General features: G+C 49.5%; 1 protein-coding gene and 1 long non-coding RNA gene across 3 annotated transcripts in view; both read right to left on the bottom strand.

The window, feature by feature from the left end:
• The window catches only part of UBASH3B (ubiquitin associated and SH3 domain containing B), a 62,134-nt gene extending 36,340 nt beyond the window's left edge, over positions 1 to 25,794 (bottom strand). The window contains exon 1 of one of the 2 annotated variants that reach the window (XM_085081832.1): positions 25,484 to 25,794. In XM_085081832.1, the coding sequence (XP_084937958.1) occupies positions 25,484 to 25,635 (152 nt within the window). In that variant the 5' untranslated portion in view covers positions 25,636 to 25,794. The remainder of the gene's footprint in view (positions 1 to 25,483) is intronic. The other variant, XM_085081833.1, reaches the window with a different exon arrangement.
• LOC146427500 (uncharacterized) lies at positions 1,549 to 12,260 on the bottom strand. Its single transcript, XR_014856390.1, has 2 exons — positions 6,768 to 12,260; positions 1,549 to 5,634 (listed from the first exon to the last, which is right to left on the bottom strand). It is a non-coding gene; the product is annotated as an uncharacterized LOC146427500 (long non-coding RNA).
• Positions 25,795 to 26,234: the final 440 nt, after the last annotated feature.

Here is a 26,234-nt window from a genome sequence, read left to right on the forward strand (position 1 = left end):
AAAGTCCCAATCCCACCAAGGCTGAAATCTGCTTCAAAAGGCCCCAAACAATAACCTTTCAGTGGATTCCATCACTTCCCTAATCAACAAAACACGATTCCCTCTCTGGCTTATCTGAGCTGCCAAGTCCTGAGCTGCACCACAATGGTTGCATTGTTCTTGCAGCCTGCGGGTTGAAATGTATTTTGGTAACTGCTGCTCTTTAGAACACAATTGTCTGCTGACAGTTATTCCAGAAAAGCGTTAACTCCTTCCAAGCACAGGAAATTTCTTCTAAGCAACGTCTTCCAAGCCTTGAGAAGGTCTATTTTTATTTTATTTTTTTTTTTTAATTTCTTCCCCCCACGAAGAACAGAAAGGAAGCTAAACCTGGGACTCTCAGTGTTAGATAACATGTAAATGATGGTGAGTCAGAGTGGAAAATCGTAGATAAAAATTGCACAAAGGCTTATTTAAGCACCATCTCATGATTCCTTCCCTGGGCATGAGCGTGTGAGATATACTCACACACACACACTCCAGAATAATGCTACTATTTGTCCATCCATCCCTCTGCCCCGCAGCTGCCTGGGAAGGGATGAGATCCAGAATAAAAAATGTACATGCATATTCATATTTATGTTCACATCCATCTCACATTCCCCACTGAGGCACGGATGAACCCTGGACCACATTTGTGACAAACACCCCAATTCCCAGTTTTTCTCATAGAAAAGCTCACTGGGGTTTTTGCTGGGTTACTAATGGGATATTCCTATTTTCCACTCTGGAAAACAGGCATAGGGGGAAAACAAGGAGCTGCTGGGTGATCCTGAGAACCCAAAGCTTGGGGATGGATTCCAAGCGATGGTTTCCCAGATTTTATTCCTTGAACTAGACAAGAACCACAAGAAGTGCTTGGGAAGAAGGTCAGGAGAGGCAGAGATGTGACTTGTGGCAGGAAACACAGAGAGCAAGGTGCTGGGGTTTTGTCACTCTGTGCATGTGGTGTTTCTGCAATCCAAGCTCAAGCAGCAGCCAAGCTCTGCAAACAAACCCAAAAGAAGAGCCAAATATGTTAGTAGGAGTTGGAGAGCAATTCCAGCAGTGACTGAGGGTTTAGGGATGGGAGATACTCCTGTCTCCTGAATCTGTAAACCTTCCTCAGCTAAGGAAATATCCCGTGAGAGAAGAGAAAACATCTTGGCCAAAACAACAAAAGGTTTTAATTCCTGAAGGACACAGCTTCACAGCTAACTGCCAGAAACCACGGCTGGATTTCTGGAGAAAGGCTGAAAAAGTGCATTATATTGTAGAGAAGGAGTTTCCATCTTACTCATCCTGCCCAGCTCCCCAGAGCCCAGAGCTGTTCCCGGCAGGATCCTTTCATTTCTCTCTGCAGCTCAGCGCTGGGAGCTGAAGGAGCAGGGCCAGCCAACCTCACAATTAGAACTGCTCTTCCTAATGCTCTCCAGCAATTTGTCTCTGCTCATTTTCATGCATTAGCCTTTATGAGCTTCACGAGGCCACCTTAATTGCATTCCCTTCTGGCTGCTTTGGGGAAGGATGTTTTTCTTTTTCTTTTGCATGGATTGAAAGCAGAGTTTGGAGCCAATGTCCTGGGAGCCAGAGCAGGGAGCTGGCAGGGATCATCATCATCATCATCATCATCATCATCATCATCATTATCTTTATTCCTCGTGGGGAACAGCCCTGGCTGCCAATCCCACATCCCAGCCCTGGGATGCTCCAGCCAGAGCATGGAATCCACAGCCAATGTCACCCAAACAATGCCCATTTTATTCCTTTCATTCCCTCGGAGCAGCTCTGGGTTTCTCTGCTTTATCACAGCTTCTTCTTTATCCCAATGATTCTTTTCTTCCTGAGCACCTCAGCTCAGGGGTTTTCACCCAGAACTGGGAGCTTCCCAAATCCAAACCACCTCGCTTTGCAAAGATCTGCCTTGCTTCACTTCAGCCTCCTCTAAAAACCATCCCTGAAAGAATTCCTAAATTCCTAAGAATTTGGAATTCCTAGAACTGGAATGGCTCCATGCTGGAATGGAGCTCAGCAAGTTCCAGAGGGAAATAAACAGTGTTTAGCTGTTTAAACTCCGTTTTTTAGGGATATTCTGGACGGACAGGGTGCAGTCCTGTATTCCCATCTCGGTGGGAATCTCCAGTTCCTGCTGCACTTCCCTCCCCACCTCCCCTTGCCCTGTCTGCCCTCACAAGATGCCACCTCCCCAATCCTTTTGAGGTTTATTTTAGTAAAGAGCATCAATAAATGGCTGATCAGGAGCTTGGCACCTTGGTGGCAAAAGGAGCCTTTTTGGTTCTGCCAGTATCTGCATTATTAATGCAAAAATCAGGATGAGTTGTGAGGAACCAGAATTTTCCTGCTCTGTACCACGGGACATCAAGGGCTGTGAGGATGGATCAAGCTGCTCTATTTGTATTTTAAGGAGCTTTTACCGCTGGCATTTCCCAAATTTCAACAGATTTTCTCATTAACCTGAGAAAGTGCTTTTAAAACAGGGAGCATTTTGTATAAGGAGGCAACAACCCCTGACTGTGGCCAGGCTGGATGAGCAGCAGATTGTGGGGAAAGGCAGAAAATGTGTCCTGGGCTCATGTGAGCTTTGAGGGAGGCAACTCATCACCAAAGGCACACAAAGAGCCATTTACAGGAATGACTTATTCAGCTTTCAGTGGGTGACAGTGATGTGGCTGTTCTTGGGGCAGGAGGAGCAGCTCCTCTCCACTCACATCTCACAACTGCATTTTTCAGTCCTCTAGGAACCTTCCTGAGAGTTTTTTTTTCAGAGTCTTATTGCTTTTTATCCATCACTGCTGTTTGCCTGGTTCTCTCTGGGATTAAATCCCACTTATGCTGAAGTGGCAAAATTCAAATCTTGGGTTTGGTTGAGAATCACAGAATTCCAGACTGGTTTAGGTTGGAAGGGACATTAATAATCATCTCATTCATCCCCTTTCCACTATCCCAGGTTGCTCCAAACCCTGTCCAACCTGGCCTTGGACACTTCCAGGGATGCAGGGACAGCCACAGCTTCTCTGGGTGCCAGGGCCTCACCACCCTTAAATAAAAGTTCGTTTTTTTCTTCATAAACAATTCCTTCCATACATCAAACCTAAATTCCCCCTCTTTCAATTAAAAAAAATAAATAAAAGGGGGTCAAATAGTCTGCTAAGAGTTTTCCCCAATAAATTTAATTCCCAACTGATTTTAGGAGAGGGAATAGAAGGCAGGGAGGTGTGGCAAAAAAGGAAAAGTCAGAATTGATGTTTGTAATTTGCTCCTGGAAGCAGGAAGGTTTGCACTGCAGTGCTGATGGATGGGGAGAGAAATGGGCACCCAAATTTGGGCTCATTAAGGACCATCCACGGGGCTGGAATTCAGCCTCAGGAAGGGATTTTTGAGTTTTGGCTGCAGGCAGGTGAAGTTCCATGAAAAGAACATGAGAATCACATGGAAATGATCTGGTTTAGTGCTGAGATGAAAAGTGGAGAAGCCAAGAGTGTGCCAAGCTGCTCTTGCATGGTAAATGGCTCTTGCATTGTCCCCAAGTGCCACTTGCAGGGTGCCTGACTTTGCTCAGGACCTCCTGAATCGCCAGAGGGGCTAAAAAGGCCCAAAAAGAGCTTGAGCAAAGCAGAGAGGGAGTGAAGGCTAAAGGCTGCTCTAACCACCAAGTATCAACTTCAGCACCCACCCACCTCCCACACACAACTAGAAATAACTTGAAATAATTTATTTAAGTGTGTCTGTATGGCAGTTACGTCTTTAATGACTTAAAGGGACGGCGTTTCGCTTCGGAATAAAGGTGAATTTCCCACCATTGCAGGGGAACTGTGGCTCCTGCACCCGATTTTTGGAGTATTTCTGAGTGTTTTACAGCACTCAGTGGATTGAACTGCTGTCTCAGGTAGTCATTACCTTTATTATCAGAGAGAAAAGCACAAATGGGTTCAGCAGCTAAACTTAGCACACGGTAATTCAGGGAGAGAACAAGGAACAAGACAATTCTCCCATCCTGCTCGCTGAATATTAGAAGGGGAAAACAAAATACATCTCATCTTCCTTCTGCTCCTGTTGTTTGTTGCCTCAGGCATTGTCTTTTTGTGGATAATAACACATTCAGGGCAAAGAGTTAAGCAGGAATGTTGATGGCAGAATGCTGGGGATGTCATTTCGGAAGGAGGAGTGGAAGGAAGCACACCCAGTAAAATTCCATGTTGGAATTCTCCAGGCTCATCAGGGATGGAAGCATCTGACTGAGTCACGTTGTGAATGTCATTAATATGGTGAAGAGCTCAAATCCCTGGAATTGTCTCTCCTTTTCTCTAAAGACCTTTGCCTTGGCAACAAGCCACAGTTTGATCCAGCTGCTTCCAGGAAATTCTGATTTTCATGTGTTTAGCATATCAGTACCTTTGTAGAATTAATTTGGGTTTTATCAGCAGAGGAATATCCTTGAACGTGCTTTGTTTTTATTTTAATGGGCTCCACTCATTTCGACCTTGCAAGTGGGCAGGAGAGCTGATAAAACCAAGGTTTTGCTGTTTTCACCACAGCAGGAGAATTGCAAGAGAGGAAAAAGAGCTCAAAGCCAGCAGAGCTGTTTGGTGGTTTCTGTGCTCACAGCTCGGCAGGGACAGCACAGCCCCAGAGACAGAGAGGATCTCAGCTCACACTTTTGGCATTATTTAGGATCATTTAGGTTGGAAAAGATCTCCAGATCACCAACTGCTCCCCCAGCCCTGCCCGTGTCCCCAAGTGCCACATCCAGGCTGACCTTTATAACTCCCCCTGCTCCTTCTTCTGCCTCCACGACTGAATTAAAACCATTATTTGGTGCTTGGCATCCCTGCCCATGGCAAGGGGTTGGAAAAAATTCTCTTTAGGGTCCTTCATACCCCAAACCACTCCATGATCCTGCGATTCTGGAGCAGGCAGAGGTCTGAGATGAACTGGGGTGTCCCCATATTTCCCCTCAGCCCTGTGGCTGCTCCCAGAGTGTGACATTTGGGGACTCCTGCCCTGTGAGTGTTTCCTCCTCGTCGCTGAGTAGGAAACACTCAAAGAACCACTTCCTGTGCTGGCAGTGGGGCAAGATGAAATTCGGGTGAGTTTTGCATTTCTCTGAGCCCTGAAACAGCCAGCAGGGAGCAAAGAGCATGTGGCATTACCCTTTTGCTAGCAGATGGAATCTCCTGATCTTTAAAGCACCTTTTCCCCTGATTACAGCACAGAAAAGCGAATTTCAGCCCCCAGGCTGACAATTCTCAAGGACAAACACAATCCCCCCAGACAAACCCAACAGCTTCTCATCCCGAGGAGTTCCAGAAATGCTCTTTTGAAGGCACAACACCTGAGCTGGCTGCGAGCTCACATTTCAGCTCGCCTGGAACAAAGCAGAAAGCAAGGAGGCAGTCAAGCCCTGGCAGCCTCTGAGGCTCCTCTCGCCTCCATTTCCCTTTTTGGTGGCAGATGGCAGCTTTGCAGGGGTGTTCAATCTGCTCACAACTAATGGGGTGTTGTTTCCTCGAATGCTCCAGCCTTTTCCACAGGAACTAAACCATCCATCCTCACTAAAACACGGCACAGCCCAGCAGTCAAGAGACTAAAATGTGACTGGGGGTAAAAAAAAAAATTTAAAAAAAATTTAAAAAATCACACCACCTACATCGCCCAGCCCCCTCTGAAATAAACAGGGTTGTTTACTATATTTTCTCATGTCTCCTGTCAGTCTGAGAGCTGAACCCTGTGTGCTGCTCACAGCCAGGAATGCTCAGATCTGCAGGGTGGGAGATGCCCTGAGAGCTGCTGTTTGTTCAAAGGATAAGGAACAATTCCTGCCCTGAAGTGCTCACTGAAAGAGAGGAGGGAACAAACAGTCCATGGGTCAGAGGATGGAATAAACAGCCTTTGGGACCTGCTGGCTCCTGCAGGGAGTGGGTCAGATGTGCTGGGTAGGTCTCAGATATTAAGTTTTCCGTTCCCAAACCAGCATGATTTCCATGGCAGCACCATCATTTTGGATTTTCCCCTTTCCCATAAGCTCTGGCTGTGTCTGGGAGGGTTCAGCTGGCTGACAAGCCACCAAGGAGGCAAATCCATGATGCTCCTGCTGCTGGGTGGAATTGAAGTGAAGCTGGAGCCAGGAGCTGGCAGCACTCTTGGGGACAGAGGGGATGGCATTTGGAGAGCAGCTTTCACTCAGGTCACCCCCCTGTGCACCCCAGGGTGTCCTGGGTGACAGGACAGTCATGCAATGAGGTTTTTGCATCAGTCTGCTTTTTCAGTGGAATTGTTAGCAAGAACTAGAGGGGCTTCATCCAGCAAATATTTAGAATCACACAAACACACAACAGGGTAAGGTGTGTGCAGGATGTGTGATGGAGCTTGGCTGGGGGCAGGCAGCACTTATAAAACTGCTCAATATTTGGCCATTCACATGACTCTCAGCTTTGCTCCAGAACTGAACATTGAGACCTGTTTGTGTGACTCTTTTTCCATCCCGTCAGCAGCTGAACTTTCTGTCACCTCCCACCGCTGCACCTGCTCAGAGCAGAACCCAAACAGCCTCCAGTCGCTGCTGAGGCTCGAGGTGACCCAGGTTTAGATGTCCTTCTGCCCTCCCAGGCCTGCAGGGAGAAGTTTTGGGTTCAATCCCAGCATCTGGAGTGCATTTGGTGGCAGAATAAAGCTTCATTCATCCTCCACGTGCAGATCTTCACCATCACAGTGCTTCTGCCCAAACCCACCTGGGTAAAATCCTCATCTCTGCAGCCCTGCTGTTGGCCCTGAGCATTTTGGCCTCTCCTGTTTTCCCTGCAGGCTGTGATCAGGGAAAATCCTCTTGCAGTGGATCTGTTGTGAAGGAAGAGAGGTGGAAGTGCAGCTCTGGTGGTGCCAGCATGAGCTGTGAGGTGGCCTTGGCTGAGCTCACCTGGACAAGCTCTGTTCTCAAATGTCAGGAGCAATGAACAAACTGGAGAGGAACCAGCTGGATGGAAGGATTTCCCCACCTTGATCTGCCCCAAGTGACTGCCCAGCTGAACCTCTGTCACCTCTGCAGGACATTGACCTTCCCTCCCAGCTCAGAGGAAGTAAGAGATCCCAGCGATGTCACAGCCTGGCTCTGGGTCAGTTCGGATTCCATCTCTGCAGGGTTGGTTCCAAGGACCTTCCAGCTCCTTGCAGGTGCAGATCTCAGCTCTCTTGGGGCTCCTTCCTTCTGGATAATGATAATGGAGCACAATTTCCTTCCAATATTCCTCTATCCTTTCCCCTCCACCTTCAATCAACTCCACCCAGCCAAGAATAAACTCAGCTGAGAATCCAAGGAATTAGGCACTGGGATTTGCTGACATCCCACTGCCCCATGACTGTAAACTGGTTGATAACTGTTCATCCCAGAGCTGGCTCAGAGCAGAGCCACATGACTGCTGTGCCTGACAGTGCCTCGTTCCTGCTTTTGCTGAATAATTTCTGGGGTGTTCCAGCAAGGCTGAGCTCAGAGTGCTGTGACAGCAAAGTGTGACACAGACATCCCTGCAGCCAGGAGAGCAGGGGAATGCCAGGCAGATAAGACTCTCACACTGAAATGTTTAGATAATTTTTTATCTAAAAGGGAGAAGGGGGATTTCCCACTTCTGCTGAATGCCTTTTGGCTTCCCATCAAGAGGGAATTGAGCTCAACAACACCCACCAACCTCTTGTTTGCAGGAACTTGTATCCTCAGATCTAACTTGTACCCTCAGATCTCTCTGACTTGTACCTTCAGATCTCTCATTTTCCTTCAGAAATCACAAAGATTGGACTCGAGATTCTAAACTGCATTTGCTAGGATTTAATCTCACAAGTCAGATCTCTGCTCCCATTGATTTTCTGTGTCTCTGCAGTGTTGCCTTTGAAATCTCTGCTACAGATTTCCTGTACAGATTTCCTCCTGCCCTCAGCCTGGCACCTGATGGGGCTGCAGATGCCCAGCCCAGGTGAATTCTGGCTCTCTTAATACCTCCTGAAGGCCAGCATTTCAATCTCTCTGACCCAACTGTCAAAACTCATCCTGAGATTAATAACTGAACTCCTCCAAATGCATTTAAAATAGCCAAGGGCATGTCCATGCTTTCTCCCAGCTCTCTCAATAAAAATTTACAAGCAGCATCCACACGAGTGTTGGAGGAATACAAGGCTTAGATATCTCTGGGGAGAGAGGGAAAGCAGATGTTTGACTTTTTTTTTTTGCCATGAACCTGCTAAACTCAATTTTGGGTTCTCCTAGATGTGTTTAAGCCACATAAAATAAAAGCTCAGGAGCCTTGGGCAACCTCTGGAGTTGATGCAGATGGTTATTTAGACAATCTGAGATCTGAACTTGAGAGTTTTTGTGCTTAAAAACACAGACAAAGACACTTGAGTGCTTTTAGGATGATGCATTGAGTGGTGGGACTTACTGGCACCCAGCGTTGTGGTTCAAGCATAGATTGCATTAAGAAAGGGAAATTAACATTAATATTGGCTTAATGGTGGCTTTCAAGCATTTGGGGCCAAATGCAAAGTTTGGCTCAGGAAATTTCCAAGCTGGTGACTGGAATGAGAACAAAGAGCTGCTTCAAGGTGCTTTGAGCCAAACAAACCTTTCCTCCAACGGTGCAAATCCATATTTTTGTGTGTGCACATCAGGGCAAGGCTGAGCCTGTGTTACTGTCACAGCCTGGCTGCACAATTCCTGCCATCCCTCACAGCCAGGGCTGCAGGCTGAGCTCCGGGGGACACCTGTGGCACCTGTTTGTCACCAGGCAAACGTGACCAGGATGCTCATTTGTTTCCTGCCAGCACATCCTGTGCGCTCAGCCGTGCGACCAGGGGAGGCACAGAAAAGGCAAAACCAGACAAATCCTCATCCCAGCCAGGCTCTGAGGAGGATCTGCTGGGTCTCCTGTTCTTCTGAAACCCCAAATATAAATTCTTTGACAACAGCCTGGTGCTCATCCAGTCCACAGCTCGCAAAGCAGGGCTGAGACAGAAATGAACTCGTTGTGCAAAGGGGAGATTTTATTCATCAATCATCCCACCAGGGTGGTCAGGAAGACCTACAAATATGTTGTAGGACAGGTTTGGGTTTCCAATGTCAACCCTCTCACATAATTTCCTTGTGGCTGAATCATTTCACCCCACAGACCCTCTGCAATCATTCACTGGGGGATTAAGGTGCATTTTTCAGTTTTATTACATGTTTGTCATCATTGTTCAGGTCTTTTCCACACCAAGAAGTTCTCAGGGTTTCTACTTCTAATTCTGATGGTTTGCACTGTAGAGAGGGGGGAAAAAATAAAGAAGAAAGCAAACCACACATTGGCCACAAATGGCTGCTTAAATTCAGATATCCATGCCCTGCCTGTGTTGCAGGAACATTGTGTATGTGTGGATAAATGTGTGCACATGCCTGGATATATATAGAAAATAGGTATTTTCTGTGTGGTTTTACAACTACCAGCCCTAAGCAACCTCAGGGATATTCAGCATTACGTATATGTTGCACTTGGATATTTTCAACTGCCTCAGGACGTTTGGGGGGAGCTGGGGAGGAGTTGCAGAAGAGCTGCAGAGGTAGAAGAAGTGATTTCCCTTCCCTCCCCAGGTTCAGAAGTGCCCAGGAGACAAACTGCCCCTGGCTTGGGTGCTGACAACTCCCCTGGGACTGGGAGGAGGCAGAGCAGGGAGAGACCCCAAATGCCAGGGCTGGGTGGAAGAAAGGACCTCCACTGTCTTCTCTCTGCTTCTCTTGTGGCTTGTGAAGATCATGGAGACACAGAAAAGTCAGAAGTGATCCAAGAGACCAGAAAAATATGACTTACAAAAAGCCAGAGCAGTTCTAAAACTCGCACACTTCAGGAGAGGGAGAACTATTGTTCCTCTCCCTTGAATGCATCACAAAGAGCAGGGGAGAGTAAGACACAAAAATCCTGAATTTCAACATTTCTTTTCACCTAAGGTGGGCCAGCAGTGAAATCACCTGTCACCAGAGCACTGCTGTCACCAGAGCACTGCTGTCACCAGAGCACTGCTGTCACCAGAGCTAAGCCCAGAAATAGCCACTGCTGGCAGATTTACAGCTCCACATTTCTGACCTTTGCTTCCTGCCCCGAGCAGGAACAGTCTCTGTCTGACACTCCTGGGAAAGCAAGGCAGGGAGGTGTTTCTGGGATGAATATGAGATTCTGCAAAAGCAGAGACCCTGAGAAGGGAAAACATCTGCACAAAAACCCCAGCAAAGCTGAGCAGCACGGCTGGGAAGCATTAATGTGACAGGGAGGAAAGGTAGCTGAACGACCTCCGAGGGGAGGGACAGGCTCTGCTGAGGTCACAGTGGCCATGGCCACCTCCACAGCTGCTCTTCTTGTCCCCCAAACCTCTGCCAAGGTGTCCCCTGGCGTGGGGACATGGGTCAGAGGATGGAATGTGACTGGGTGCTCACAGGGATTTGGGGAACTCCTGGGAGTCAGACCCAAAGTTAATTCAGTACTCTGTGCAAACCTTAAGCAGTAAAGCAAAGCACAGCACCCTCTGAGACCCAGAGGGCTGGGCTGGTTGGGTTTTTGCTGTGTGGAACCATTTTGAACCTGTGCAGAGTGGGGAAATGACTCTGTTGGTAAGCAGGCTGTGCTCAGGGAGGCACAGAGCAAAATATTCCTCTACCTCAGTCCATGCCATTCACTGAAATCAATGATTATAAACATGTGTTTAGGGCTTTCTTACATCAGAACCTAAAAGCCTCACCAGATCCCATCCAGCCACCAGCACAGAAGATCCATTGTCACCAATTCCTGCAAACATTGCCACCTTCCCTCCCCAGCCTGGCCTTCTGAGCAGCTGAAGCTCTGCCAATCTCCTGGCCAACCTTATCGCATTTCCTGGCCAGGGCAGGCTCAGAGCTCTCTGGGTATCAGCAGCACACAAGCCAGGCAGGGAAATCAATGCTTCCAGAGGCTGATGGATCCAAGGCAATGATTCCTCTTCAAGGCAGCGTGCTCTGCATGAGGCTGGACAAAGGGAGGCTTTGACAGCCATTGATTTTTGAGGAGATGCATCTTTGGCTGGGGTTGGAAATGAGTTGTTTAAAGGCACAAAAATCCATGCTGGCCTGGGGAAGGTGCTTGTGGCTGTGCAGAGCAGGCAGGGATGAGGCTGCAGCCCCTAATGAGGAGAATTGAGAGGGGCTGTGCTGCAGATACAGAAGTGCTCTGCTGTGAGAAACCAGACGGGGAGAGCTGATAACGAGAATGAAGAACTTCCTTTGATTATCGCCTCCCATTTCCTCTAATGCAATCTACATCTTGAAAGAAAGCTCTTGTGTTAGATGTGAGATCCCCCTGCCTCCTCCGTGTGGTCAGGAGATCTTAAGCAGCAGCATTGAAAGAGAAAGGTTAACCTGAATGAGGTAGAAAATGAGGTAGAATATAAACTTTTTTTTTTTCCTGAATTGTAAGATGCATTAATGCAACGTAACACCATGAGTGCAAGTGGAGCCAGCAGCCAAATCTGGCAGGCAGGAAAGTGCAGAACTTAGCTGTGGGAGCAGCTAAGAGAATCCCTGAGACTGAGCAGGAGAGGATGGAATTGTTGTGTGCTCAGATGCCTAAATACTTTTTAAACTCTAGCCCCAAACCCCCACCAAAAATACCTCCTGGATCCCTAGATGATGTCAGCCATCCCACCCCAGGCTGTGTATTGGAACTGGGCTGGTAATTTAGCTTTGGCCAAAGGAGAGGCTGAGTTTGCCACGAGCAGGTGCAGATTTTGGATGTTTCCATTTCGGTTGCAGAAGGGTTTCCAAGGAGGGCAGGATGCATCTGGCATTGGCTGTGAGCACTCACACATGCCTGCTTTTCCGTGTTGAAACCCGAAAAATTGACAGCCAGGTCTGAAAACAGAAGCTAAATCCTTCTGTCCTTGCAGCTCCCCTCCCTGCGAAGGGGGATGGAGAGAACACTTATCACCCTGCGGATGGCAGAGAAGCTGCTGGAGATTTCTGTGCTTTCCTCACCCCACAGTGGGAGGCAGAGCATGCATAGCTCTTCCAGGGCAATGCCTGAGCTCCAAACCCTGCTCCTTTGAGGCCTGGATGGGCTTAGATAAAACAGAGGATAGACAAAGTTAGGAGAATAAAAAGCAGTTATATCTATTGAAAACCTTCAGGTGTATTTAGGGCAGACAGAGCCACTCAAGGGCTACACCCAAAATGGACAGCAGGTCATGAGTTTTTCATACTTTATAAGTTCTGTCCATTTGCATATTGAGGTTTAATCCTCCAATTACAGCTTCAGCTAATGAAGTCAATTACTCCAAGTTTGCTCCCCAATTCACTGCTGTTTACATATCTTGGGCTCTGAGACAGCAAAGTATCCTTGGATTCCAAGCTTTAGAGGAATTGTTTTGTCTAAAAATGAGAGAACAGCAGCTTAGCACCCTAGATGGAGTCTAGAGTTATCCACCAAAATTACGGATACATGAAAAATATAGAAGCTAAAATCCTGAGGCATCACCTTCCCAAGGAGATGAAGGCCATGGGCAATGGGCACAGCGGTGAGAGGATGGAATTGCACATTTCAGAGCAAACAGGATGCACAAACACACAGAGAAAACCCTTCCAGATGAACACCCAAGAGGAAATGAAATGAGTGACGCCGATCCAGATAACCAAATCGAGCAGCTCTGATGTGGGGTGGCAGTTAGCTCACGGTAACACCAGCAGCAAAGCACTCACAGCAAAGCTCCACCCTGCACTGGAGTTAAAAACAGAATTGTTCCAAGGCCGTGCTGAGTAATCTCAGTTCAACCCAACGGAGCTGCTCGTGCGTTTGAACTCGAGCAGCACCTTTGAATTGCTTGCCAGGCTGGCACTGAAATCCCCCCTGGGTTCTTCCCAATCATGTGGGGACCTGCATGGCTGCTGGGAGCTCAAGGGAGAGCATTCCCTGTGCCCAACGTGCTGCTGCAGAGCCCAGCTCTGCCCTAACCTCCAAAACCACACCAAAATTATCCCTTCAGCACCCCTCAGCAGCTCCCAAACCCTGCTGGGATGTTGCCACTATTCTCTGCTTGTTTTACCACCACCACCAGCACACCACCATGAGTTTTCAGGAATTTTCACTGCAACCAAAAAACTCGTCTCTGCTTTGACTCATACCTTGAAGCAAAGGGACAATTATCTAATCACAACACTCAATCCCCCTTTTCGTAAGCTCATCTAAATTGTTCCACTGCTTCAGATAGTTCAGTGATTAGAGAGAGATTCCACAAATAAACTGCCTGCGTGTTCCTGGCAATCAGGACGAGCTCTGCAAGCAAGGGGAAGATAAAGCAGCATGGAAAAAGGATTCCTTCCTCACCAGCGCTCACACCCAGCCTCAGAAACCACAACATTTCATGTCTATTACTGAAATGAAAGTCACATCAAAGGTCCTGGGCGATTTGGGGATGTGCTGCAGCAAAACTGAGATAATATCCAGTGGGTGGAAGGTTGAGCTGGATGTGTGGAACAGCAGCTAATTGCCACCTAGGAGCACATTTTGGGGTTATTGATGGCCTGATGGCAAATCCAAATCACCCAGCCCTAAACCCAGTGCTGCCAGACTGTCTTTGTGTCCTCAGGCACAAACCTTAAAATGCTTTAATGTTTAATTTGCAGAGACACTGAGCATCCCTCAGCCAAGATTTTCCAAAGTGGCTTTGTACTTGAGCTGATCCATTTTGGACTCCCCAAAAGGCTTTGGCTATCCAAGGCCCTCAGGTTTCATGATCAGTTCCTTCCAAAGAACAAACCCCAACCCCAGCAGCACAACTTCCTCCTGTGTGCTGCTAAGTTAGATTTTTAGGGGATTTTTTTTTGGGCTTTTGGTGATCCAAGGGGGAGTCCTGCCCTTTTTGTGGTCCAGACACGACGCCTGTGCCCCATCACCATTACAGCTCACATCCTCAATGAATTTATCCTCTGAAACACCAGTGAGACAGGGATTTACTGCATTCCTGAGCCCAAAGAAGGCAGCACCCTGCCCTTGGAGCTGGCTGTGGCTCAAGGAACCGAGGAAGATGCTTTTCCTGGGCTGGTGGCTCTGCTTGTGGTGCTCATTTCAGCTCCCTGTCAGATCTGACAAGGTTTCCCACTGACCTTTTGCTGTCAGAAAGGATGAAAAGCCCCTGTGAGTGTTTCCTCCCCACTGCCCCCAACTCCCATAGAATCCTGAGATGGTTTTGGCTGCTGGAGTTGGGTGAGGAGCTCTGACACTCTCTGCTCCCAACCCTCCCAGCCCCCCTGGCTGTCAGCAGGGACTGAGGGGACATCTCTGCCATCCTTCTCCCCTAACAGAAGCTGCTGGCAGCAAACATGTGAAATTCCCAAGCTGTCATCCCGGGAAATCCCAAGACACCTCAGCAAGCTCCTGGTCCTCTGGAAATCAGCAGTGGCAGCAATTCTGGGAGAGTTTTATCTCCATTTGTCACGGAGCTTGGTGAGGGGTGAAGAGAGGGAGGAAATATCACCAAGACATGGCAGAGCTGTTCCCACGCTTGGGATCCCAGAATTTATTCCCAAACCTCCTCCTGGCCTCAGGCTCTTTGGGGTGACACATTTCTGTGAAGGACATCTCCATTTCCCCCTCCTGCTGTCACATTTTCTCCGGGCAGCCTCAGCCCTACCCTTTGCAATTCCCTTTGCAATTCCCTTTGCAACTCCCTGTGCAGCAGATGGGTCTGTCTGAACCCCCAGGATGATCCCAGAAATCAGCAGCTGCTCCTGGAGCTTCCCAGGAGGAGATGAAAAGGATCTCAGCAGGCCCTGTGCCCCTGGCCAGGCTGAGTCACAGCAGAGAGCTGGCAGGACACAGGCAGGGCGAAGATCACAAATTCCTCCACGTGGGATGAGCTTGCAGAGGAGTCACAGGCTGTGCCAGGAACGGCTGGCAAATGGTGGGAGGAAGATGTGAGTCCAGCTGAATCCCAGGCACACTGAGTACTTCCAGCTCATCATCCTTCCCCCTGGAACTCCCCAGGGCTGAAAAGCCTTTGATCTCAGTGAGGATGAGCAGGAAGCGGAGGAAGATGGAAAAGATACATTTGTCCCCAAAGTCGGGGGGTTTGCAGGGACTTCAGTCCTCTCTCTGAGATAGCATCTGGTGGCTTCTCTGGGAAGCTGGATGATGAAATGAAGAATCCTCATCGAGGCTGACCTTCCCATGCAAGCAGAAGATTTTACCTCAGGGAGTAGAAAAGGAAATGCCAGGGGGAGCAAGTCATTCTCCCCCTGAAAATGCACTGGTTTTACCAAATCTGCCCAAAACCTAAAAATCCTCCATCCAGCTGGTTGCAGGTTGGTGTGGAGGTGATAACTGTGCAGCTCATACCACACAGACCTCATGGCAGAGATGGACTGATGGCCAAACAGGACAGAGGATGGAGTGTCCTGTGAGCTGGAGGGAAGCAGCAGCAGCTGTGCTGTGCTGTGCCATCACCCACTGTGGGTCTCTGGGCCCTTCTGACTCATCCTCTGCTGCCCTGACGTGTTTTGAGTCCCAAATAATCCATGTTCCCGTGGATCCAGCTGCCTGGGAAAGCAGGATTATGTTCCCCAGCTCCAGGCAGAGAGCTGGAGCCACCATTTATAAAATACTCCACATAAATACGCTGTGAAACACCTGAGGTTTATATTTTCCTTCCCAGAGGCTTCCATCCTGATTCTTTTTTATGCCCAGGCTTTTCTGCACTCCCTGAATGGTATAAAATACCCATTTCTCTAAAGGAAGCTTTGCTAGCAATGCAAGTTGGGTTATTTCTGGGGAAGATGCTCAGCTGGTTGTGTTATTATTGCTCCAACAAAGGAAATGGTGCTGGGCTGATTTACACTGCTGGAAGGCTTTGCCCCTCAGAACATGAATGCATTTATGGTGCAGCTATGAGGAGACTGTAAAAGGAACAGAAATGTGATTTGTAAGGTGCAGCTGTAAACTCCATTTACTCCCAGGCTTGTTGCTGTTGCTTACAGACTGGTGTGAATATGAAACCAGCTCCAAATCTGGGCTAGCTGGGGATTTCATTGAATGGAGCCTGGGAGAACTGACTTATCCCAGCCTCATAGATTGTGATTTGACACTTAACTGGGGCTTGGCAGCTCCTCTCAGAAGGAAATATCGATTGTGAGGCAAAAATCCAATATAATTGTAGAACAAGGGAGCAGGACATCATTGACACCACTTAGAGGCTGCAATTCTGGAGAGCCCTTTGTCTCGAGTGGATGGCAAATGTTAATTAAGGTGCCCTGTCTGCCATCAGGAGCCTCCATGGATTGTCTCCTGCTGCATTTTCCTGTCTGTAAAACGGGAATTGTACTTATTTGGGAGTAGCTGCTCCTCACAGTGCTGTTCTCAGGCAGCTGTGAATTTACCCATCAATCTGACTCGCTGTAACTATGGGTAACCAGTGGGGAAAAGGCATTTTGGAGGCAATGCTGGGATCAGGGCCTGACTGCTTCCTCTCCCCATCCTCCCTCTCTCTCTCTGCCTCCTATTTGGTGTCAGCTCCTGGAGCAGGGAGGATGTTTACCTTTCCTCCTTGCACAACAGGGCTGTGCGACACAAAAATCAGGCTGCTGCTCCCTTGGGGCCATTCGGGGGGAAAATGGTACCAGGGGAACAATGACAACAGGGGTTTCATCTCAGCACCAAGTCAGGGCTGGAAATTTGCATCACGAAACTGCAAATCGCTCTCGGTGAAATGGGGAACAGCTCAGAAAACAGAAAACCAGCACTATTTTGTGTATTTTGGGTCCTTCCAGTGGCATTTAATGCCTTTTGGAGTGGAAATGTGTGGGACATCTTGGTCTCAGCCATCCCAGCACGAGGGCTTGGCTGAGTTAGGCCATCAATGGGATGAGTTGCTGGATTTCATTAAGCAGAGGGGAAAGGAAAATAGTCATTTTTACGAATCAGGAGATGAGAAATCTCCCTGAAACACCCCCAGCTCCACACTGGCAATTATGTCACAGTCAGCAGCCCCAAATGATTAATTCTGTACGATCATGAGGAGCAGAGCATCACCAGCACTCCATGAAAGGGTGACAAGTGGCACTTGCCTTGTGTTTGATCATGGCAGGGAATGATGGGTGTGAGTGAAACGCAGCTAAAACCTCTTCCCATGCCAGGCTGCAGGTTTAGCACTCAGGGCAGACATCCCCAGGTTTGCTCAGCAGCAGCATTCCCACGCTGATCTCCTGCTGACAGGGCTGCAAGGTGCTGGCAGTGCCACAGCTCAGCCTCGAGGGCATGGATTTGGTGTGTGGGGAAAGCAAAGACATCAAACACATCTCCTCTCCCTCACTCCGAGCCCCAGTTTATAATTGCTAGTCTTCTGTTTAAATTGTATTCAGGTCCTGACAGTACCTGACAGGATATTGTCACACCTGTGCCCTCCGTGCCCATCCTGGCTCTTTTGGGAATCTTGGTGAGAAATGGGGAGGCTGAGGCTTCCCAGGGAATGGAGGAGCATTCCTGCATTCCCAGGTGTGTGAGGTTGGTATCTCACCTCTGTTGTGGGTATTTGGGAGTGCCTCAAGGAGCACCTTTCACTGTTGGGATCTGCTAAAGCTTCAGGAGGAGTTTTAGGAGTGGGTTTGAATGGCTAGCACCTCATGAACACAGACAGAAAGTACAAGATGTCCAAACCAGTTCCTGCAGGCTGTCAGCTGCTTTGGGACAGTGAATTCAGCAATTCCCTCTGTTTCTCCCTGCTGCTTTTCCCCTCCACTTTCTGTGACTTCAGCAACTCCCTCTATTTCTCCCTGGGTTTTTTTTTTTTCCCTGTTGCTCTCCAGACTCAGCCTTTGTGCACAGAGCCCAGCAAACCAGGCAGGACTCTTCCCCTGGGCTCTGTTTGCAGAGGGGCTGAGCGAGACCCAGCGCAGGCTTTGTGGAGCACAAAGGCTGCAGAGAGCCTTGGTGATGGAATCCAAAACGCTGTCAGCTGCTGAGCTACAGCTCCTTTGATGACTCTGCTTGTTGAGGATAATTAGACTGGTGCAGCACAGACACACACACGGATGTCTCTATTCTCTTTGCAATTGCACAGCACATGCTGTGAATCCTCGATGAGCTCTTAGTTAAAACCCAGGGAAGTGTTTTCGGCTGTGAGCAAAGCTTGGGAGTCCAAATTCACTTTCAGAGGCGACTTAAAAAAAAAACCCACAAAAGCGTCCTCAGGTTTAGCACTTCCCAGGTTTAGCGCTTGATATTTAAAAGCACCAGATTTTTAGGGTTTTAATTTTTTTTTCTCGTGATCTCTCAAAGGATGGAATTCCCCCCTGATTTCTGCCAGTCTCGAGGGCTCACAGCATCCTCTGAGCACAGGAAAGTGGCGGCAATAATCCAGGGATGAACTTCCAGAGGGCTTTACAAGAGGCAGAATTCCGCAGGAAACAGCCCAACACGCTGCCCCTGCCCCCGAGGGGAAGGAAAATCAGCATTTAATGCCAACAGGGCTCCATTCAAACAGGCCATGCTGTGGATATCTGAAATCCTGAGCTCCTCCAGCGACTCTTTGTCTTGAGAATCTCATCAGGAAATTTAAACAGGCTCCTGACAGTGGTATCAGCTCTGGAGCCAGGTGAAGAGAAAAATAAAGAAAAAAAAGATAACAGAGGTATCTGTATCCCCCAAAGCTGATAGGAAGATTGGAAGGGAATTGCATCCTAAGGATCAAGTCTTTAACTGCCTGGGGCTTTGACACAGCAGGCACAGAGCAGTTTTTCAGGCTCCCTCAGTGACATGGGAGGTCTGGGTTGCACTTTCTGCAGCTCCTAGTGCAGAGGGTAGGATGGAGTTCAGGACCTTGGCCCCGAGACAAGGAAATCATCAGAGGGACGGAAGCCCAAGGAAATGTTTTCTTGTCACCATGTAATTTTAATACCAAAACAAACCAAGCTCTCAGGGACCAGGAAACTGTCTGACATCTCTGACTGCATTTGCCAAAGTTTGATAGCCTTGAAAACCACATCAGAGCAATGCAGGGAATGCTGGCTGAGCTGGGGCCTCACTGCACATGGTGATGCTGCTCACCACTCAGATCTGAGATCCCAGGGAAGTGTGGGCTGTGCAGGCACCAGGAAGGGCTTTGCTTTTTGTTTTCTGAACACACACAAACTCATGCTCTGGGCCAGCAATCCTGCAGTGACTCCCTGACCTTGGCTGAGCAATCTGTGCAGGGATGCTCTGCCCTTAAACTCTTTCCTCGATGTCTGTGGCAGAAGCATTTTCTCTGTTGGGCTCAGACCCGAATATCTGATTTTTCCACTCCTCCCAGCCATCAGAGATGATTAATGGCAGTTTTGTGTCCAGCATCCTGAGTCACTGAGGTCACACCAAGCACTGCTGCTGCCATTATCATTTCACAATGTGATCTTATCACAGGCATGACTTCTCTGCCTCTGATAAGAGCTCTCCCTCCCTCTGAAAATGTTATACAACACCATGGAACTTGTTGTTCTGCTTAGACCAAGTCTAGGTCTTGTCATGAACAGACTGAAACTCCACAGATTCAGGTGCAAGTATCAGCCTAACTATAGATTTGATATCTAAGCTTCTCTGCTGCTCAGTTTTCAGAATATACAGTGGAAATAAAGAGCCCTCTGTGGTTTCTCACTTTACATCTTTGAAATAAGGAACTGTCTCATGGCAATCCCCCTGCCCCAAACACACTGGAGCTGCTGAATCCTGCAGGAATCACTCAGTCCCACAGCAGAAATCTGCAGTGAAGCCAAAGATAAAAAAACCTAAAAATCCACGTGCAGACAGAGCAGCCAGGGGGCTCAGTCCCAAATGGATGACTCTGAAGCCTTTCTGCAGAGCACCTTCCTGGCAGCTGCTGCCTCCATCCCACTGTCCCTGTCCCACTGCAGAGCTGCTGGATCCCCTCCAGCACAGATGGACAAAATCCTTCGGAGGCCTCAGTGCTGACCCAGGAACTGCAATGCTCAAACTACAGCAGTTCATGGCTCAAACTGTTCCAGTCTCATCCCCTAAACCCAGAGCTGAACTCAGGGAGCCAGGGGGTGGTGACAGTGACCTCCTGAAGGAGCAGCTCCAGCACCTTCTGCCCCTGTCACCATTTGCAGAGTGCAGACAGAGCACAAACTCTTCCTAGGAAGCTCCTACTCACAAATATCCACGGGCAGCACTGGAAAAATGGAAGAATTTTGCTTAAATGGTTTCTCTGCCACAGCTCTACCCAACCCCAACCTCACTGCCTTGTGGGATCAGCACAGACAGGGCGTTAGGGAAACTTTCCCCTGAGCCTTTGTGGCTACAACACCTGGATTTGCCATCCAGCTGGAGGTTTCCTCCAGTGCTGCTAAACCTGGAAATCACTTTCAGTGGAGCCTCCCAAGCTGCTGCTTCCAGCAACATTCCTGTCATCGGCTTCTTCCCTTGGGATGGGGTTTCCCTCCATGCCTTGGGCCAACACAGTCACTGGGAATCACAAAAATCCTCCAAGCACTCGGGCTCAAGTGGAACTTGGGGCTGGTTTTGGGCTGGGTGAAATTTCAGGGTGAATTTCAGCCAGGAATATTTGCAGAAAACAAACACCCTGAAGGCAAGGCCGTGAAGGAAGGAAAGGAAGGAAGGGAAACCTTCCTGAAGGAAGGGAAACCACTTCAAAATCCCAAAATTACGAGCAGCACTTTGCTTCCATGCAGTGATTTCCCAAATCCAGCTCCAGCCTTAGAGGAAGGAGAGACTCCCAGCCTTGCTGTGCTGAAATCCAGCTATGTTGCTATGTCTGTTACTAAGCAAAACATGTCTTAGCAGGCTAAAAACACTCTGAAAACACCAGAGGAGGTTTTACTGTTTGTAAACTGGATCTGAGCTGCTTTTCCTCGACAATAATGAAAGCCTTAATACTCCTAAACTCTCATCGTTTCTGAGAAGGCAAATGCAAGCCAGGCTGGTTTTATTCAGGTCCAGGGGAATTAACTCCTCTCCAGGCCATGAACACAGAATTAAAGACTTTTCCAGACTCAGATGATGGGAAGGAATATCCATTTAGCTTTGGAAAGCTTTGCCACCTGTGTCATCTCTTGTGCTTATCAGAAAGAGCACAGTGACAGAAAAAGCACAATAGCTCTAATTTAGGTGTTCTGGTTATGGACAGTGATTTACCCAGCCTGAGTGATGCCAAGGAGCAGGGAATTATCTTCATTTTTTAGGCCTGGATCTCTTCTCAAACAGCATCTCAGAGCTGTGGCTTGAATTCAGAGCTTCACGCAGAACTGAAACATTTTCAATTTTACACATTTATGTATTCATGCCCATATGTGCACGCAGAATTAAAACAAAGAAAGCAGGATTATTAATTTTTTTCTCATGCTAGAATTTTAATTTTCTGGTTGTGACAATGTTTGGGAGGAGTTTAAAGGCTGACATGAAACTTTCAAAACTCGCACATTCTGGAGCCACATTGATTTCTGCACCAGGCAGGATAAATAACTTTCAATAATTTAAGTTGGGTCAAAGGTCTTCTTCCATCCTGAATGAAACTGCAGTCCATCACTATATATATATTTTTTTAATTTTAGCCTTTTATAGACACATTATGGTTTTTTTTTTAATTGCTCCTACATGCATGAGAGTTTTAAGTGATCCCCCGTGGTTTTGATGGCCTGTAAATCACATTGTGCTTTTTCTTCTCTCTACTCTCAGGGATATATTGAGATTATACACAATAGTGAGAGGTGCTGGCAGGCAGATTAGACGAGAATTAGGTGCAACCACTGATGGGAGATTCATAACAAGGTGATAAACAGTATTTTGGGGCATCTGGGAAAAAAAAGTTTGTATGAAATCCCTTTTTAGAGGAATCCTCTTGTTGTGTTCAGGGTATTGAAGCACTGGGGTCAAGTTAGGCTTTTGTGTGGACAAAGGTGAAATGTTTTTCTTGATGCCCAAGTTGCAAAATGGGAATTGTAACATCACCTTTGCCCTCCTTCCTTGCTTCAATCAGAAACTACTCGGGGCAGGGCCAGTCTGTGGGAGCAGAGAGTGCCTAAGCTAATGGGCTAATTGCAAAATAAAATAATAATGGCTGTGAGCTGGCAGAGCCCAGCGAGGCTGAGCAGCTCGTGGGGATGGTTCACAGGGGTTTGAGCAGGAAAAAGCTCCCAGAGGTGGTTTGAACATCTCCCTGGAGTCTGGAGGAGCTCTGAATGGTGCTGGTGATGGGAAGAAGAACAGACAGAGCTGTGCCAACACATCCTGCAGAGGGGGAGCAGGGAAAAGCTGCAAGGTGTCAGGCTGGGCTGTGGGACATCAGTGCAGCTCCACTGATCTCAGTCCCAGCCCTCAATGTGGCTCAGCTCAGACGGGAAGGACACAGCCTTGGATGGGCCCTTTGTCCCCAGAGCCCCATAAATCACCTGCAGCACAGACAGATAAAGGCTCATTTAATAACCCAGCATCCATGGCAGTCTTGTCCTTGCTCCCTGACACCCTCTCTCGGTTCCAGACCATTTTCTGTCCTTGTCTGAGCCATCCAGCATCACTTGGAAATCACATTTAGCCTTTCCCCTTCATTATTTGAACACATATAGGGTAAAGCTGGAAGTTGGGCGGTGTGAGTTCTCCCCAGGATCTCACTCCTGGCTCAACCCCTCACCTGAAAACTCTGATTCCAGTTCAGCCCTGTGTCTGTGACCCTGCCTGACCTGTCCCTCCCTGTCCCCTGTCCCAGTCAGTCCCCCCAGCCCCACCACAGAGCCAGGAGGCCCTGAAGCCAGCAGTGATGGTATTTTGTGACATGCCTGACAGACTTGTCTGACAACTCGGAGGTTTGTTTTGCATAAGCCACCCAAACAGATGGTCACCACTTTTAAGTACCAGCCTGGCTCGTGTTTGTGTGCAGGAGCTGCAGGAACAGAACTGAAATTCCCCTGAATTCACTGATTTCTCTGTCTCCTGTGGCTTTGGGGCAGGAAGCAGAATTGGGAGAGTTTTGGTGGCTACTTCTCCATATCTCTGGGAGGGAAATGGTGTTTTTACCTCCCTGGCACCTCAGCATTCCCTTTCAGCCACACTTACACACATGCTGTGAGTTCAAAAGCATTTTCTGGGCAGCAGTGACCTGCAGGCAATGTCCCTTTGCCATGCACTCCTGTCCCCCAACCTGTATTCCATTCCCCACTGCACCCTCGGTGGCACTGCTCGGGTTTGATTGGTTTTATTTCCGTTTTGCTCCCTGTCTGAATTGTAATGATGGATTATCTGCAGTGTTTCCAGCAGGCTGGAACAGGGGGGACTGCTCCTTCAGATGGTCAGAGGTGTCTCTCCCAGCAGAGAGCTGAGCTGTGTCACAGGGTTATCTCGAATTCAGTGTCCACACAGCTCTACCTGGTTGGATTTCCAATAAGTGCTTTTTGCATTTAGGGATATTTTACCCCTTTTTCTGCCTTGCTCCCTGCGTTTAACCTTCTCTGCTTCGTGTGATGAAGCTCTGAGTGCATTTTAATAACTGTCAGTGCTTCCTTGGGCAGGAATGTGACCCAAAGAGAACTCCTGAGTCAGGTAAGAGCAGGGCTGCCTGGCAGCCTTGATGGCACTGTTGTGCAGGTAACAACCACTTCCATTCATGGGATCAAGCTGGTTTTTTTTCCCTCCAGCTCCACATCTTTTCTTCCAGCCGAGCAGAGCATGAAGTCACCGCTCTGCTCTGCTCTTCATTTGCATTCCCTGTATAGAGAAGCTGTGTGCTGATCTCAGGAGATAACTGACTGACAGCCATAAGGAGTGCGAGCAGCACCGTGGAAAACACAAACAAGATTTCCTGGGTGTGCTGGTGCATCCATGCAATCCCAGCAATCCACAAGGAACATATGTCCTTAAACTGCATGGGCCTGGCTCTGTATTTATAAAAAAACTGCGACAAGGCAGGCTGTAAACCCCGGAGTTCTGATCAGGATCACAACAGACGGAAAACTTGGGGAGATCCAGGAACCACCCCGATCCCCACTGGTTTCATTTGCATCCCAAAGCGAGCAGTCCCACTTCAGAGTCACTCTGGTTCACCACTAAGTTTCATTAGTTTTCTGCCTGATGAATTTAAAGCACACGCAGGGAGATTACACCAGGGCAGAAATCGGGCAAGAAAAACGGAACCACTTCAGGCTACAGGAATTTACTTCTATCTGCCTCTTGGGTGACTTAAAGACAATCCCCCGGCTGTCCGAGCTAAACCAGTTCGAACTGGGGTTGTAAAAACTGCCTGTCTAGCAATCCCAAACTTCCCGGCCATGCGGGCAGGCTGCGGGGACAGGACCCGGTGTGCCCGGGGCTCCTGCCTGGCTGCCGGAGGATGCGAGACAGAGCATCCCGCGGGTCCTGCAGCTCCGGGAGAGCATCCCGCGGGTCCTGCAGCTCTGGGAGAGCATCCCCTGCTCGGGGAGAGCATCCCCTGCTCGGGGAGAGCATCCCCCTGCTCCGAGAAAGCATCCCCCTGCTCGGGGAGAGCATCCCCCTGCCCCGGGAGATCATCCCCCTGCTCCCAGAGAGCATCCCCTGCTCCGGGAGAGCATCCCCCTGCCCCGGGATAGCATCCCTCTGCTCCGGGTGATCATCCCCCCTGCTCCGGGAGAGCATCCCCTGTTCCGGGAGATCATCCCCCTGCCCCGGGAGATCATCCCCCTGCTCCCAGAGAGCATTCCCCCTGCTCCGGGAGAGCATCCCCGCTGCCAGAGAGCATTCCCAGCTGTCCAGGCCGATCCGAAAAGGCATCCCCGGGCCGTATATCCCCCGCAGCCCCGGAGAGCATCGCCCCGCTGCCCCGGCAGCGCAGCGCTCCGCGGCCGGCAGAGCATTTCCCGCTGCCCTGGCAGCTCCGGGCCGCTCCGGGAGCGTATCCTCTCGCAGCCGGGAAAGCACTGCCCGCTGCCGGCAGAGCAGCTCCTCTGTCCGGGCCGCTCCGGCTCCGCATCCCCCGCGGCTCCGGGAATACATCCCCCGGCTCCGGGAGCTCATCCCCCGCTGTCCGGGCCGCTCCGGGAGCTCATCCCCCGCTGTCCGGGCCGCTCCGGGAGCTCATCTCCCGCTGTCCGGGCCGCTCCGGGAGCGCATTCCCGGGCCCGGCAGAGCATCTCATCTCTCCGGCAGTGCCTCCCCCCGTGTCCGGCAGCGCATCCCCCGCTCCGGGAGTGAATCCCTCGTCTCCGGAGCTCATCTCCCTTCTCCGTGAGTGCATCCCCCCGCTCCGGCAGCGCATCCCCGCCGCTTCCCGGCTGGATTCCCGGCTGGATTCCCGGCTGGATTCCCGGCTGGATTCCCGGCCGGCTCCCCGGCTCTCCCTCCCCGCGGCGGTCCGGAGCAGCTCCCTCCCTTCCCTCCCTTCCCTCCCTTCCCTCGGCGAAGCGAAAGCGAGGAGGCAGAAGGCTCGGCGCAGCACTTACGCCCGTGCTTTGGGGAAGCCCATGGAGAGCAGGATGTCCAGCGACGAGCCATGTTTGATGGTCCCGGCGCGGTGCTGGCGGTTCCGCCGGGGGATGACTTTGCTGTAGAGCTCCTCTCTGGCAGCCATGGCGAGCGCGGCGGGCTGGGCCATCAGCGCGCTGCCATCGCCGCCCGCGCAGGGCCATGCACGCCGCGGGCTCGGGGACAGCGCCGGGGACAGCCGCACGGCCGCCCGGCCCCGAGCCGCACCGCACCGCCCACTCGGGCGCACCCCGCGGGGAGCGTGCGGAGGGATGCGGGGATGGAGGGAGGGAGGGATGGAGGGATGGAGGGAGGGATGGGTGCGGGGGGAGCGCAGCCCGGGATGCCCCCGCCCCGCCGAGGGGGTGGGAGATGAGCGGGAGAGGGCAGGAGAAATGAAGGTTTTCCTTTAAAAAAAAAAAAAAAAAAAAAAAAAGGGAAAAAGCACGTGCACGCGCGGTTATTTTGGGGTTTTTTGTTTGCTTGGCCTTTATTGCAATTGTTTGTTATTTGTTTATTTGATATATTACTTTATTTTGGGTTTCTTTTGCCTTTATTATAATGGTTATATTTATTTATTTGTGCATTTATTTATATATAGCTCTAAAAATTTTGTTTCTTTCTTTCGTTCTTTTGTTCTTTCTTTCTTTCTTTCCTTCCTTCTTTCCTTCTTTCCTTCTTTCCTTCTTTCTTTCATTCCCTCTCTCTTTTTTTCTTTGTCTCTTTCTC

Source organism: Lichenostomus cassidix, chromosome 24, assembly GCF_008360975.1.
Source record: "Lichenostomus cassidix isolate B80296 chromosome 24, HeHo_3.0, whole genome shotgun sequence".
NCBI classification, from domain to species: Eukaryota; Metazoa; Chordata; class Aves; order Passeriformes; family Meliphagidae; genus Lichenostomus; species Lichenostomus cassidix.